Source organism: Bombina bombina, chromosome 4 (genome assembly GCF_027579735.1).
Source record: "Bombina bombina isolate aBomBom1 chromosome 4, aBomBom1.pri, whole genome shotgun sequence".
Taxonomy (NCBI): Eukaryota; Metazoa; Chordata; class Amphibia; order Anura; family Bombinatoridae; genus Bombina; species Bombina bombina.
The window spans coordinates 888,665,497-888,682,638 of NC_069502.1; the positions used below are offsets into that span (position 1 = coordinate 888,665,497).

Below are 17,142 nucleotides of genomic sequence, written 5' to 3' on the forward strand. Positions count from 1 at the left end.
TGACGTGATGACATCACCGTGCAACTTTATTTAAAAAATTACAATGGACAGTATAGGGAAATGGGGGCATGTTGCTTAGAAGTCTGTATCTCAGGCATATATGCGGCTCCAGACCCCCAATACCCACCTTTGAAAAGGTAATCGCCTAACCTTTCCAACAGTATAAGACTTGGGGATCTGAAAAAAAAGTTAAAAAAATATATTTTAAAAAAAAACAACAACAAACCCCCCCCCCCCCCTCAAATCCAGCTTAGCACCCAGGTGGGAAATTGCTTAGCACTCAATGGGTTAAAATTACATGCCCTATCTGAATCATGACATTTTAATTCTGACTAGACTGTCCATTTAATTTACTTTTATTTCTATGATTACCTGTATCTAAGCCCCTGCAGACAGCCCCTTATCGCCAAATAATGCTGGTTCTTGTGAACCCATTATCATTCTCCACGGGAGTGAGCACAATATTATCTATATTGCACACATGAACTAGCACTGTCTGGCTGTAGTGCAAGATTTTAAAAAGCTAAAGAATATTGTTGACTTAGAAGACATAAAGTATATTATTATAACAATGTTGGTTATGCAAAGCTGGGCAATGGGTAGTAAAAGTGTTATCTATCTTTTTAAACAATAAAAAAATCAAGTAGACTGTCCCTTTAAATACATTGTATTTCTTAGATGTATGTAAAGATTCTTGAAGTTAAAGAGCTATATTCCCAGTTTAAATGATTTTCTGAGAATTAATTTCCTGCTGTACATGAGCTGTCTTGCCCAATAATGGCCTATATTACTAGTGGAGGGCGAAATTGCGTTTTCGCGAGCGTGATATTTGCGCTCCACTCAGTAATACGCACTGCATCAGAACAGTTCAATGAGTTGTCACGGTGGACCAATGAAAGCGTGTCCTGCACACAAAATATATAAATAAATATTCCATAGAAAAATAAGTATATGTATGTATATGGAAATTTTATTTATATCTTTTGTGTGCAGGAAACGGTTTCATCATCCACAGAGACAACTCATTGAACTGTGCATGCGTGCATTTATGAGCCGCAGCAAAATCCAACAGGACAACTTCCTTGTCAGAATCTGCTACCTCTCAGTGCGCATGCTGCGATTTACATAATCACATTCCTTTTTAACATATGTGGAGCGCAATTATGTAATACAGAGCGTGCACACTGACAGGTAGCAAATTCTGAACACCGGCGTGGTATGACGACAGGGGAACACACCCTCTTTCCTGGGCTGTGTACGTAGATGATCACGTGAGTCCTATAGGAGTGAACGATCACTATGTGTGTTAATATAGAAAGGAATAAGAGGAGCACAGGCAAGGGTAAGTTGCAGGTGAAAATATATTTATTACAAGTCGCGCAAGAGCGCTGTATGAGTGAAAAAACATGTTTGTATAACAAAAAACAAACATGAACAGACACAGTGTGAGGGGGGAAAAACAACCACCCCAGGGTTAGAAACTGTTCAAAAATCTATCTTACAAGCTGTAGACAAGCAGGTAGACGCGTTTCAGCAAATAGCCTTACTCATTACCTGTTTAAAACATGTGCAAGGTGCTCTAAAAACTAACAGCCCGTCCTCCCATAGGTTGGCAGGGGCACACCACCTTCAAAGACAAACCAATGGGAAGTTATTACATGAACAACTGCTCCTATATACAAATGCTGTTTACCAAGGAAAGCACTATGACAATAAATATATAAGCATACAGATAGTGTGTACATGCACCCTAATAATTATACAAGAAGCAATAACTAACTAACAGCTACATTCTAAAAGAATGAATATGATATCAATCCAAGATCAGCAAGTTTTCGTGCAGCCCAGATTGGTCGTCAGTTTCCCACGCTCACTGAAACACAGTATAACATTCCATTAGTTAGTATGCAAAGTGAGGTTTAAAACATAAGACCAACACTAATTAGTTACAGAGGGGATACAAACAGCATGGATGGTAAATTGGTAATGCATAAACTGTAGTAATTAATCTGGAGGATAAAAACAGAGAGCGCTGGGAATTATCATAGTGCTAATATGTGGATGTATGTGTAAATCACAGCAGCGAACATCGTGGGGTGATGAAATGTGCCTATAAACGATGAACACTATACTATAGGGGCCATATCTCTGACAGACCGTTGCTGCAAGGGCTAAAGGATTAGCAGCGGTTGTATATATATTAGATATAGACTAATAGTTAAAACAGGAATATGCCCACAGATAGATATAGTCACAAGGCCCAAACGCTAGCTCCCCTTGACTAAACTGTCATGCTGTGCTTCATGTATATTTAGCATTACCAGAGCTAGAGACACACCTGTTTGGCCTATTCGAATGTAGCCTGGTCATGTAGGACAGTACTACAATATAATGTTACTAGTCCTAAAGCCCGTTCACACGGGCCGTGTTGTGTGTCTCTCTCTCTCACACTCTCACTCACTCACTCTCTCTCTCTCTCACTCTCTCTCTCACTCTCTCTCACTCTCTCTCTCTCTCTCTCTCTCACTCACTCTCTCTCTCGTACCCAATCCTTGCGCTGCTGGTTTTTCAATTGCGGAGGTGCGCGTGCGAGGTCGGGTGGGTGCGCGTGCGAAGGTCTATGCTGTGCGCTGCTTAAACTACGGAGGTGCGCGTGCAGGGATCTAAGGCCAAGTGTTTGTCTCTACTGCGCATGACGGCTTCAGACAAACACTTGGCCTTTTATAATATAGGATGTATCTTGATGAGGGAGATGTTGGTAATTTACACAACCATGGGAAAAACAAATGCTAGAACCAGCAAACGGGGCAAGGGTGTGTTCCCTTTGTATCTATTACAATTTCGCTCCGATTACTGAAATAAAAGCAAAGCCATCTGCCTTTCACAGTTCCAAACACCTCTTACACAATCACAATAAGCTGAATGAAAGTGATCTCGCGCCCCCTCCGCTCCAATTATTGTTGTTATGAGCTCCACTGGGGGACTGTTAGGAAATAGGTGATTCCTCGGTGAATCTTTGGCGAGGCTCTCAGTAATAGTCTTCCTTCACATCATCTTGTAAAAGTGCTTTGTCAGCTGAAATATAAATAAGATATAAATTGTGTAGGTACCTCCCAGAGGTAATTGATATATAAATGCAATGAGTGATAAACAACTAAAAACAGGTCTTACACAGGGTGTGCGAAATGGCTCAGCAGTGAAGTGGTTAAGGGACGTTAGAAAACCTAAAAAATATGCTTGTCCCATGCTTCTTAGAAAGCTCAGAAAACGGTGTAACTTGGGTTTTCTTAAAAATGTGGCAAATCAAATAGCTGGTTTGGCAATTTGTAGCAATTTGAAAACAACCTGGATTACAAAAGCAGCTTGGGACAGGCATAATTATTACACAAAAGCAAGGGGTATTTAAAGGGATAGGAACGTCAGAATTAAACTTGCATGATTCAGGTAGAACATTGTTTCTCAACCACGGCCCTCAAGTACCCCCAACAAACCAGGTTTTTATTATAGCTGAACTAGTGTACAGGTGAAGTAATCAGCTGATGGGTGAGAGCAGGTTAGTAACCATGGTTACTGATCAGCTGATCACTTCACCTGTGCAATGCTTCAGCTATAATGAAAACCTGGCATGTTGGGGTACCTGAAGACCACGGTTGAGAAGCACTGAGATAGAACATGCAATTTTAAGACTCATTTCATCTCTTTTTTTACATTTACTTTGTTCTTTTTGTATCCTTTGTTGAAAAATATGTACGTATCCTACACTACTGGGAGCTAGCTGCTGATTGGTGGCTGCACATACATCACTCTTTTCATTGGCTCACTAGATGTGTTTAGCAAGCTCACAGTAGTGCACTGATGATCCTTCACCAAAGGATACCAAGAGAATGATACAAATTTGATAAAAGAAGTAAAGTGAAAAGTCGTTACGCTCTATCTGAATCGTGAAAGAACATTTTTGGGTTTCATTTCCCTTTAATGTCTCTTTTAGAGCACTTTATTTTTATTATCTCATGTTGACCAGTTTTAATAATAACTGAGGACAAGCTGTAAAATGAGACAGTTTGTACAGACATCATATTGCTTTTTAATAATAAAGATTGTATATGCAATAACTTGGCTAAAACAGACTAATATTGGCTTTAGCGGGCATATTTCAATCTGGTATATAATTGAGTCGCTAAAGTTTTAAATATAAACAGATCTATTCTTGTATGTATTGTTATTTTAAATGTTGTATTTATTGTTTCAGATTTCCAAGACCCCTATGCGGTGGTTGTTCTCCTAGAAAAGGATTTAGTTGTTATAGACCTTGCACAAAATGGGTAAGCACTTGTAATTTAGTATTTGTGGCCTTATTTAAGCTTAGAGGTAAATTATTTAACAGACCTCACAAAGGAACTCACTGTATTCCCTAAGGAAAGGGACAGAATCTGGAATTTTTTAAAGCCCAATTCTATAAAGCTCTCTGGCTTGGTGAGATTCTATAAGAATGCTCTCCAGTATTTCTATTGCCCTGGTGGAATTATCTAAAGCCACCTTTTACCCTGAAAACAGGGTGTCTCACTAAGAGGCGTATACTGCATTCGTATAGGAAGGAGATGCATACATTACAAAAGTGCACAATGAAAACCGTAATGTAAAAATCATACAAAACAATTAATTGAATCATTCACACAAAAATATGCAGAAAAAAATTATATTGTTAAGTTGAATTAAAAGTGCCTGACGCCCCTGATGAAGGGGTGTATTCCCTGAAACGTCACTTGAATAAAGGACATCTTTCTCCAACATAGGTGTGTCCGGTCCACGGCGTCATCCTTACTTGTGGGATATTCTCTTCCCCAACAGGAAATGGCAAAGAGCCCAGCAAAGCTGGTCACATGATCCCTCCTAGGCTCCGCCCACCCCAGTCATTCTCTTTGCCGTTGTACAGGCAACATCTCCACGGAGATGGCTTAGAGTTTTTTAGTGTTTAACTGTAGTTTTTTATTATTCAATCAAGAGTTTGTTATTTTGAAATAGTGCTGGTATGTACTATTTACTCAGAAACAGAAAAGAGATGAAGATTTCTGTTTGTATGAGGAAAATGATTTTAGCAACCGTAACTAAAATCCATGGCTGTTCCACACAGGACTGTTGAGAGCAATTAACTTCAGTTGGGGGAACAGTGTGCAGTCTCTTGCTGCTTGAGGTATGACACATTCTAACAAGACGATGTAATGCTGGAAGCTGTCATTTTCCCTATGGGATCCGGTAAGCCATGTTTATTACGATCGTAAATAAGGGCTTCACAAGGGCTTATTTAGACTGTAGACTTTTCTGGGCTAAATCGATTCATTATTAACACATATTTAGCCTTGAGGAATCATTTTATCTGGGTATTTTGATATAATAATATCGGCAGGCACTGTATTAGACACCTTATTTCTTAGGGGCTTTCCCAAAGCATAAGCAGAGTCTCATTTTCGCGCCGGTGTGGCGCACTTGTTTTTGAGAGGCATGGCATGCAGTCGCATGTGAGAGGAGCTCTGATACTTAGAAAAGACTTTCTGAAGGCGTCATTGGTATCGTATTCCCCTTTGGGTTTGGTTGGGTCTCAGCAAAGCAGATACCAGGGACTGTAAAGGGGTTAAAGCTTAAAACGGCTCCGGTTCCGTTATTTTAAGGGTTAAAGCTTCCAAATTTGGTGTGCAATATTTTTAAGGCTTTAAGACACTGTGGTGAAAATTTGGTGAATTTTGAACAATTCCTTCATGTTTTTTCGCAATTGCAGTAATAAAGTGTGTTCAGTTTAAAATTTAAAGTGACAGTAACGGTTTTATTTTAAAACGTTTTTTGTACTTTCTTATCAAGTTTATGCCTGTTTAACATGTCTGAACTACCAGATAGACTGTGTTCTGAATGTGGGGAAGCCAGAATTCCTATTCATTTAAATAAATGTGATTTATGTGATAATGACAATGATGCCCAAGATGATTCCTCAAGTGAGGGGAGTAAGCATGGTACTGCATCATTCCCTCCTTCGTCTACACAAGTCTTGCCCACTCAGGAGGCCCCTAGTACATCTAGCGCGCCAATACTCCTTACTATGCAACAATTAACGGCTGTAATGGATAATTCTGTCAAAAACATTTTAGCCAAAATGAACCCTTGTCAGCGTAAGCGTGGCTGCTCTGTTTTAGTTACTGAAGAGCATGACGACGCTGATATTAATATCTCTGAAGGGCCCCTAACCCAATCTGAGGGGGCCAGGGAGGTTTTGTCTGAGGGAGAAATTACTGATTCAGGGAACATTTCTCATCAGGCTGAATCTGATGTGATTACATTTAAATTTAAGTTGGAACATCTCCGCATTTTGCTTAAGGAGGTATTATCCACTCTGGATGATTGTGAAAAGTTGGTCATCCCAGAGAAACTATGTAAAATGGACAAGTTCCTAGAGGTGCCGGGGCTCCCAGAAGCTTTTCCTATACCCAAGCGGGTGGCGGACATTGTTAATAAAGAATGGGAAAGGCCCGGTATTCCTTTCGTCCCTCCCCCCATATTTAAAAAATTGTTTCCTATGGTCGACCCCAGAAAGGACTTATGGCAGTCAGTCCCCAAGGTCGAGGGAGCGGTTTCTACTTTAAACAAACGCACCACTATACCCATAGAGGATAGTTGTGCTTTCAAAGATCCTATGGATAAAAAATTAGAAGGTTTGCTTAAAAAGATGTTTGTTCAGCAGGGTTACCTTCTACAACCCATTTCATGCATTGTCCCTGTCACTACAGCCGCATATTTCTGGTTTGATGAACTGATAAAGGTGCTCGATAGTGATTCTCCTCCTTATGAGGAGATTATGGACAGAATCAATGCTCTCAAATTGGCTAATTCTTTCACTCTAGACGCCACTTTGCAATTGGCTAGGTTAGCGGCTAAGAATTCTGGGTTTGCTATTGTGGCGCGCAGAGCGCTTTGGTTGATATCTTGGTCGGCTGATGCGTCTTCCAAGAACAAGCTACTAAACATTCCTTTCAAGGGGAAAACGTTGTTTGGCCCTGACTTGAAAGAGATTATCTCTGATATCACTGGGGGTAAGGGCCACGCCCTTCCTCAGGATCGGCCTTTCAAGGCAAAAAATAGACCTAATTTTCGTCCCTTTCGTAAAAACGGACCAGCCCAAAGTGCTACGTCCTCTAAGCAAGAGGGTAATACTTCTCAAGCCAAGCCAGCTTGGAGACCAATGCAAGGCTGGAACAAGGGAAAGCAGGCCAAGAAACCTGCCACTGCTACCAAGACAGCATGAAATATTGGCCCCCGATCCGGGACCGGATCTGGTGGGGGGCAGACTCTCTCTCTTCGCTCAGGCTTGGGCAAGAGATGTTCTGGATCCTTGGGCGCTAGAAATAGTCTCCCAGGGTTATCTTCTGGAATTCAAGGGACTTCCCCCAAGGGGAAGGTTCCACAGGTCTCAGTTGTCTTCAGACCACATAAAAAGACAGGCGTTCTTACATTGTGTAGAAGACCTGTTAAAAATGGGAGTGATTCATCCTGTTCCATTAAGAGAACAAGGGATGGGGTTCTACTCCAATCTGTTCATAGTTCCCAAAAAAGAGGGAACGTTCAGACCAATCTTAGATCTCAAGATCTTAAACAAATTTCTCAAGGTCCCATCGTTCAAGATGGAAACCATTCGAACTATCCTTCCTTCCATCCAGGAAGGTCAATTCATGACCACGGTGGATTTAAAGGATGCGTATCTACATATTCCTATCCACAAGGAACATCATCGGTTCCTAAGGTTTGCATTCCTGGACAAACATTACCAGTTTGTGGCGCTTCCTTTCGGATTAGCCACTGCTCCAAGGATTTTCACAAAGGTACTAGGGTCCCTTCTAGCGGTGCTAAGACCAAGGGGCATTGCTGTAGTACCTTACCTGGACGACATTCTGATTCAAGCGTCGTCCCTCCCTCGAGCAAAGGCTCACACGGACATCGTCCTGGCCTTTCTCAGATCTCACGGCTGGAAAGTGAACGTGGAAAAGAGTTCACTATCCCCATCAACAAGGGTTCCCTTCTTGGGAACAATTATAGACTCCTCAGAAATGAGGATTTTTCTAACAGAGGCCAGAAAAACAAAACTTCTGGACTCTTGTCGGATACTTCATTCCGTTCCTCTTCCTTCCGTAGCTCAGTGCATGGAAGTGATCGGGTTGATGGTAGCGGCAATGGACATAGTTCCTTTTGCGCGCATTCATCTAAGACCATTACAACTGTGCATGCTCAGTCAGTGGAATGGGGACTATACAGACTTGTCTCCAAAGATACAAGTAAATCAGAGGACCAGAGACTCACTCCGTTGGTGGCTGTCCCTGGACAACCTGTCACAAGGGATGACATTCCGCAGACCAGAGTGGGTCATTGTCACGACCGACGCCAGTCTGATGGGCTGGGGCGCGGTCTGGGGATCCCTGAAAGCTCAGGGTCTTTGGTCTCGGGAAGAATCTCTTCTACCGATAAATATTCTGGAACTGAGAGCGATATTCAATGCTCTCAAGGCTTGGCCTCAGCTAGCGAGGACCAAGTTCATACGGTTTCAATCAGACAACATGACGACTGTTGCGTACATCAACCATCAGGGGGGAACAAGGAGTTCCCTAGCGATGGAAGAAGTGACCAAGATTATTCTATGGGCGGAGTCTCACTCCTGCCACCTGTCTGCTATCCACATCCCGGGAGTGGAAAATTGGGAAGCGGATTTTCTGAGTCGTCAGACATTGCATCCGGGGGAGTGGGAACTCCATCCGGAAATCTTTGCCCAAGTCACTCAGCTGTGGGGCATTCCAGACATGGATCTAATGGCCTCTCGTCAGAACTTCAAAGTTCCCTCCTACGGGTCCAGATCCAGGGATCCCAAGGCGGCTCTAGTGGATGCACTAGTAGCACCTTGGACCTTCAAACTAGCTTATGTGTTCCCGCCGTTTCCTCTCATCCCCAGGCTGGTAGCCAGGATCAATCAGGAGAGGGCGTCGGTGATCTTGATAGCTCCTGCGTGGCCACGCAGGACTTGGTATGCAGATCTGGTGAATATGTCATCGGCTCCACCTTGGAAGCTACCTTTGAGACGAGACCTTCTTGTTCAGGGTCCGTTCGAACATCCGAATCTGGTTTCACTCCAGCTGACTGCTTGGAGATTGAACGCTTGATTTTATCGAAGCAAGGTTTCTCAGATTCTGTTATCGATACTCTTGTTCAGGCCAGAAAGCCTGTAACTAGAAAGATTTACCACAAAATTTGGAAAAAATATATCTGTTGGTGTGAATCTAAAGGATTCCCTTGGGACAAGGTTAAGATTCCTAGGATTCTATCCTTCCTTCAAGAAGGATTGGAAAAAGGATTATCGGCAAGTTCCCTGAAAGGACAGATTTCTGCCTTGTCGGTGTTACTTCACAAAAAGCTGGCAGCTGTGCCAGATGTTCAAGCCTTTGTTCAGGCTCTGGTTAGAATCAAGCCTGTTTACAAACCTTTGACTCCTCCTTGGAGTCTCAATTTAGTTCTTTCAGTTCTTCAGGGGGTTCCGTTTGAACCCTTACATTCCGTTGATATTAAGTTATTATCTTGGAAAGTTTTGTTTTTAGTTGCAATTTCTTCTGCTAGAAGAGTTTCAGAATTATCTGCTCTGCAGTGTTCTCCTCCTTATCTGGTGTTCCATGCAGATAAGGTGGTTTTACGTACTAAACCTGGTTTTCTTCCAAAAGTTGTTTCTAACAAAAACATTAACCAGGAGATTATCGTACCTTCTCTGTGTCCGAAACCAGTTTCAAAGAAGGAACGTTTGTTGCACAATTTGGATGTTGTTCGCGCTCTAAAATTCTATTTAGATGCTACAAAGGATTTTAGACAAACATCTTCCTTGTTTGTTGTTTATTCAGGTAAAAGGAGAGGTCAAAAAGCAACTTCTACCTCTCTCTCTTTTTGGATTAAAAGCATCATCAGATTGGCTTACGAGACTGCCGGACGGCAGCCTCCCGAAAGAATCACAGCTCATTCCACTAGGGCTGTGGCTTCCACATGGGCCTTCAAGAACGAGGCTTCTGTTGATCAGATATGTAGGGCAGCGACTTGGTCTTCACTGCACACTTTTACCAAATTTTACAAGTTTGATACTTTTGCTTCTTCTGAGGCTATTTTTGGGAGAAAGGTTTTGCAAGCCGTGGTGCCTTCCATTTAGGTGACCTGATTTGCTCCCTCCCTTCATCCGTGTCCTAAAGCTTTGGTATTGGTTCCCACAAGTAAGGATGACGCCGTGGACCGGACACACCTATGTTGGAGAAAACAGAATTTATGTTTACCTGATAAATTTCTTTCTCCAACGGTGTGTCCGGTCCACGGCCCGCCCTGGTTTTTTAATCAGGTCTGATAATTTATTTTCTTTAACTACAGTCACCACGGTACCATATGGTTTCTCCTATGCAAATATTCCTCCTTAACGTCGGTCGAATGACTGGGGTGGGCGGAGCCTAGGAGGGATCATGTGACCAGCTTTGCTGGGCTCTTTGCCATTTCCTGTTGGGGAAGAGAATATCCCACAAGTAAGGATGACGCCGTGGACCGGACACACCGTTGGAGAAAGAAATTTATCAGGTAAACATAAATTCTGTTTTTTTGTCAAGCTCAGTGAGTGCTGTTTTCTTCTGAATATATGTATATTTTACACACACACACACACACACATATAAATATATATATATCCCCATGATACAATGTGACCCAATACACAGCAGGCACAACAGGGTTTGTAATAATCCGTTTTTAATGATGTCAGAAAAAAACAGACGTTTCAGCTCACGCAGGAGCCTTTTTCAATGATAATATAACCGGACATAACATTCAGAACACAAACTCTAAACTAAATACCCACCCATCCCAGTGGAATCACCAATCAGAGCGCTCCATGGTGACACACCCCCAGACCAAGCGTAACGGACCGGACCCATCACAAACAGCTGATCGGGTGAGACGCGGAGTGACGTAATGACGTCACATATGTCACAAGCAATAGCAAGAGCCCCGGTTGCCGTGGAGATGAGAACAGCAACAATACAAGTTGTACTCCAAGCGGCGGTGGGCGGAGACATAGGAGTGCAACTGACAGGCAAAACATAAACAGTAAGGCCAAGCATCAGGCCATAAACATATATTTATATATACAAAAGTAAACAATATCTACTATCTAACCAAAGTAATCCAATTCATTGTTTTACACTTAGCATGGCATCGCTCTTAACACTGTCTTCTATACTACAAAAGTATCAAGACAGTGGGACGAAATATAGGGGAAAACACAGCCCCAATGAGCCATCTCAAAAAGAACTATTATATTAATACATCATACACTCAAGCAGTAGGTAGAAGCATAGTTTTGATGACTCCCATATGCGATTTATCTGGTTTTATAGCAACAGCCAAAGTCAATATTTGTATTGAGACCCCGAGGGGTAACTGTATCCAAGGTGAATATCCACCGTGCCTCCAGCCTTAGCAGTGCCTGTTCTCTGTCACCCCCACGTCTATGGCGGGGTACATGATCAATGATCATTGTTCGTAGAGATGAGAGAGTATGTCCAGCAGACAAAAAATGACATGCAACAGGTTGTTCCGAACGTCCTTTATCAAGGGCCTGGCGAATGGCGGATTTATGATTAGCCAAATGTACCCTGAACGATGTCACCGTCTTGCCAATGCACGGACATATGATGGCATAAATGACATATTCCGAAGTGCATGTGAGTCTATGCTTAATCGTGAACCGTCTTGTGTGAACCATTTGTGTGAATTGGTCAATGGGTTGAATGCCCTTGACTCCACCATTAAGTTTAAAATGGAAAACAATACTGATATAATCAATTTTTTGGATCTGGAAATTTTCAAGGTTGAAGGGATTAATGGATGTAAACTGCATACAACTTTGTTCCATAAGACAACAGATAAAAATTCCATACTACATTACAGTAGTTTCCATCCGAAATTCCAAAGGGATGGTTTAAGTTCCTCTCAGCTCCTATTGCAACAATACGGACGACTCCAGTAAAGAAGAACAACTAATTGAAATGTCTCACAAATTCCTGGAGAGGGGATATCCACCCACCTTGATAGGCCAGCAATGCCTTGAAGCTAGCAAGTGGACACAAGACTCTGTGACCACAAGAAAGGTTGCGGGTGAACCATCTGAGCGGTTGAATTTCCTGACTACATACACCCCCGGCTCTAAGCTAGTTCACACTACAATTAGGAACAACTGGATGATGCTATCTAAGGATACAAGCCTTCCTTTTGTGGATGCTCTCACACCACGCTTGGTATATAAGAGAGCGAGTAACCTCAGGGACCTACTGGTGATGAATGATCCGACACACTGTTACGATAAACAGACTTGGCTACCCAGAGGTAAACCTGGATGCTACAAATGTGGCAGTTGTGTAACATGTAACAGTCTGATCACAGGAAAATTATTCCAACATCCGCATACGAACAGACGGTTCACGATTAAGCATAGACTCACATGCACTTCGGAATATGTCATTTATGCCATCATATGTCCATGCTCAAGAGATTACATTGGCAAGACGGCGACATCGTTCAGGGAACGTTTGGCTAATCATAAATCTGCCATTCGCCAGGCCCTTGATAAAGGACGTTCGGAACAACCTGTTGCACGTCATTTTTTGTCTGCTGGACATACTGTCTCATCTCTACGAACAATGCTCATTGATCATGTACCCCGCCATAGACGTGGGGGTGACAGAGGACAGGCACTGCTAAGGCTGGAGGCACGGTGGATATTCACCCTGGATACAGTTACCCCTCGGGGTCTCAATACAAATATTGACTTGGGCTGTTGCTATAATAACAGATAAATCGCATATGGGAGTCGTCAAAAATATGTTTCTACCTATTGCTTGAGTGTATGATGTATTAATATAATAGTTCTTTTTGAGATGGCTCGTTGAGGCTGTATTTTCCCCTATATATCGTCCCACTGTCTTGATACTCTTGTAGTATAGAGGACGGTGTTAAGGGCGATGCCATGCTAAGTGTAAAACAATGAATTGGATTACTTTGTTTAGATAGTAGATATCGTTTACTTTTGTATATATAAATATATGTTTATGGCCTGAGGCTTGGCCTCACTGTTTATGTTTTGCCTGTCAGTTGCGCTCCTATGTCTCCGCCCACCGCCGCTGCCGATTGGAGTACAACTTGTATTGTTGCTGTTCTCATCTCCACGGCAACCAGGTCCGTTATGCTTGATCTGGGGGGGTGTCACCATGGAGCACACTGATTGGTGATTCCACTGGGATGGGTGGGTATTTAGTTTAGAGTTTGTGTTCATCATTAAAAACGGATTATTACAAACCCTGTTGTGCCTGCTGTGTATTGGGTCACATTGTATCACGGGGACCACCCGTGAGATTCAACACTACTTTGCTGTATGCTTTATTTGTGGCAGAGCACCAGGTGGCTGAAGTGATAAAGTGTGTGCCGTCTCTACTGGAAAGTTTATATATATATATATATATGTACTGTATGTATGTATATATATATATATATATATATATATATATATATGTGTGTGTGTTTATGTGTGTGACTATGTATATTACACCCACACACACACAGATATATATATTTATACATTTCAAAAGTAAAGACACTCACACTTGCTTGTAAATCTTTAAATTACCAGGGTGCAGAGAAACCCAACATATAATCCAAAAACTAGTTGCACTCCCTGGATTTAACACACAGCAAACTGATTTACTCTGGAAACAGAATAAATCAGTTTACTGTGTGTTAAATCTAGAGAGTGTGACTTGTTTTTTATTTTATTTTATTATATATATATATATATATATATATATATATATATATATATATATCACACAACCTCTGCACTCCCTGTATATTTCAATGAAGCTGGTGCTGAGTCTCACAAACACAATCAAGAAAATAATCACCTCTCACCCGGTTGAATCAGTCCAAATCACCACTTTATTTCCTCATTATGGTGTAACCTTACATCCAACGTTTCGGTCTATGTGTATTAGATAAGCTTTTACTGTATCCTTGACAAAGGTCATAGGTGGAGGACTGAAACATTGTATGTAAGGTTACACCACAATGAGGAAATAAAGTGGTGATTTGGATTGATTCAACCTGGTGCGAGGTGATTATATATATATAAAATTAATTATGAAATTGTTTGTTTTAATATATTTTCAGAAATTTTGAGGAGTAATAATATATTTTTATGGCAGATATCCAATATTTGAAAACCCCTACCCTTTGAGTATACATGAATCTCCTGTCACATGTTGTGAATATTTCGCTGACTGCCCTGTGGATCTTATCCCTGCACTTTACTCGGTTGGGGCAAGACAAAAGCGACAAGGTTACAGTAAAAAGGTACATTATTATATTAGGTTTTCTTGATTTTCTTGATTTTGTACGTTGCTATTTAGAGTAACCATGTGCTTTTTTCCTATTTATTGCAGGAATGGCCCATCGGCGGTGGTAACTGGGGCATAGGCACACAAAGCTATCCTGAAATTATTATAACCGGGTATGATGGGTATAATTCTTTCTATAGGAATATTTGTTGGCAAAAAGATATTCATGAATAGCACTCTTACCTACCAATTGTCAAACAAATCTAAAATTTCCATATTAAAGGGATCGTCTAAACCTTAGTCATCTTAAAGTCTTACTTTAGATTAAGCTACACATATCATTCTTCACTCATTTCTATATTATGCAGCAGTAACAGTAAAAAAGTTATTTTAAAATGAATATTGTTTCTGGTCATTTTGATATGATTGCCAAGCTCCGCCCACTGATGACATAATGATCTAGACTGCATTAAAGGCTTCACTAGTTACAAAAGACTCACTAATTAGATACAACAGACTGTCGATGCTATTCAGCAGAGTGCATAGATGCAGCACAGATCGTGATGTCATCAGTGGGCGGAGCTTGGCAGTCATTTTAAAGTGACCAGAAATAATAGTCATTTAAAAAAAAACTTTTTTACTGTTACTGCTACATGATATAGAAAGGGGTGCAGCAGGCTATTTGCAGCTTAATCTAAAGTAAGACTTTAAGATGACTAAGGTGTAGACGGTCAATTTAAATATTATTAAAAGTGAGGATAAAAACTATTTCTTTTAACAAAGTAATCCAAGAACAGATTTTCTAAATACTTGTGTATAATGGGCAGCAATTTGGTTTATACAAATTTAAAGGAATCATTTATATATAACGGCAATGCACATAGTATTAGATACCAAATGATATCATTTTAAATAATAAAAGAAAGACATTTGTGTGCATCTGCGGCACTCATCTGGCAAACTATAGAAAGCAGCTACAAAGTCCAGTTCTGCAAACTCCAAAAATAGTGAAACCAAAGCAGTTACTATTTTCTGGTTTTTTTTTTTTTTGTTTTGTTTTGTTTTCTTGTAAATTAGATCAATAGATATATACAATGTTATGTCTAATCTTAAAGGGACATGAAACCCACATTTTCTTCTGTTATGTGTGATCAGTCCACGGGTCATCATTACTTCTGGGATATAACTCCTCCCCAACAGGAAATGCAAGAGGATTCACCCAGCAGAGCTGATATAGCTCCTCCCCTCTACGTCAGTCCCAGTCATTCTCTTGCACCCAACGACTAGATAGGATGTGTGAGAGGACTATGGTGATTATACTTAGTTTTTATGACTTCAATCAAAAGTTTGTTATTTTATAATAGCACCGGAGCGTGTTATTACTTCTCTGGCAGACTTTGAGGAAGAATCTACCAGAGTTTTTACTATGATTTTAACCGGAGTAGTTAAGATCATATTGCTGTTCTCGGCCATCTGAGGGAGGTAAAAGCTTCAGATCAGGGGACAGGGGCAGATGAATCTGCATTGAGGTATGTAGCAGTTTTTATTTTCTGAATGGAATTGATGAGAAAATCCTGCTATACCGTTATAATGACATGTATGTATACACTTCAGTATTCTGGGAATGGTACTTCACCGGAACTACTTTGTTAAAGGTCACTAATCCTTTTAATAAGTATTAATCATGTTAAACGTTTTTGCTGGAATGTAGAATCGTTTACACTACTGAGGTACTGAGTAAATAAATGTTTGGGCTTTATTTTCCACTTGGCAGTAGTTTATTTTGAATTGTGACAGTTTCGTTTCTCTTCACTGCTGTGTGTGAGAGGGAGGGGCCGTTTTTGGCGCTCTTTGCTACGCATCAACAATTTCCAGTCAGCTATTATTTTTCCTGCATGATCCGGTTCATCTCTGACAGATCTCAGGGGTCTTCAAACTTCTTGAAGGGAGGTACATTCTCTCAGCAGAGCTGTGAGAATTTTTTATATTGACTGTGGATAAGACGTTACTCAATAATTTTTATGTCAAATTTAGTTATGTTATCTTACTAATGGGAACAAAACCTTTGCTAAAAGTTGTGTTGTTTTAAAGTTGATGCTATAACTGTTCTCAGTTTATTATCTCAACTGTCATTTAATCATTAATCGTTTGAGTACCTCTTTGAGGCACAGTACGTTTTTGCTAAAAAAGGATTATAACCAGGTTGCAAGTTATTGCTAGTGTGTTAAACATGTCTGACTCAGAGGATATCTGTGTCATTTGTTCCAATGCCAAGGTGGAGCCCAATAGAAATTTATGTACTAACTGTATTGATGCTACTTTAAATAAAAGTCAATCTGTACAATGTGAACAAATTTCACCAATCTGCGAGGGGAGAGTTATGCCGACTAACTCGCCTCACGCGGCAGTACCTGCATCTCCCGCCCGGGAGGTGCGTGATATTATGGCGCCTAGTACATCTGGGCGGCCATTACAGATAACATTACAAGATATGGCTACTGTTATGACTGAAGTTTTGTCTAAATTACCTGAGCTAAGAGGCAAGCGTGATCACTCTGGGGTGAGAACAGAGTGCGCTGACAATACTAGGGCCATGTCTGATACTGCGTCACAGCTTGCAGAGCATGAGGACGGAGAGCTTCATTCTGTGGGTGACGGTTCTGATCCAAACAGATTGGATTCAGATATTTCAAATTTTAAATTTAAATTG

General features: G+C 41.0%; 1 protein-coding gene across 2 annotated transcripts in view; it reads left to right on the top strand.

The window, feature by feature from the left end:
* Positions 1 to 17,142, top strand: part of STXBP5 (syntaxin binding protein 5) — a 1,442,716-nt gene that overhangs the window by 1,190,363 nt on the left and 235,211 nt on the right. For both annotated transcript variants that reach the window (XM_053711794.1, XM_053711795.1), the window contains exons 11-13: positions 4,250 to 4,322; positions 14,301 to 14,448; positions 14,538 to 14,605. In XM_053711794.1, coding sequence (XP_053567769.1) covers positions 4,250 to 4,322; positions 14,301 to 14,448; positions 14,538 to 14,605 — 289 coding nt within the window. The remainder of the gene's footprint in view (positions 1 to 4,249; positions 4,323 to 14,300; positions 14,449 to 14,537; positions 14,606 to 17,142) is intronic.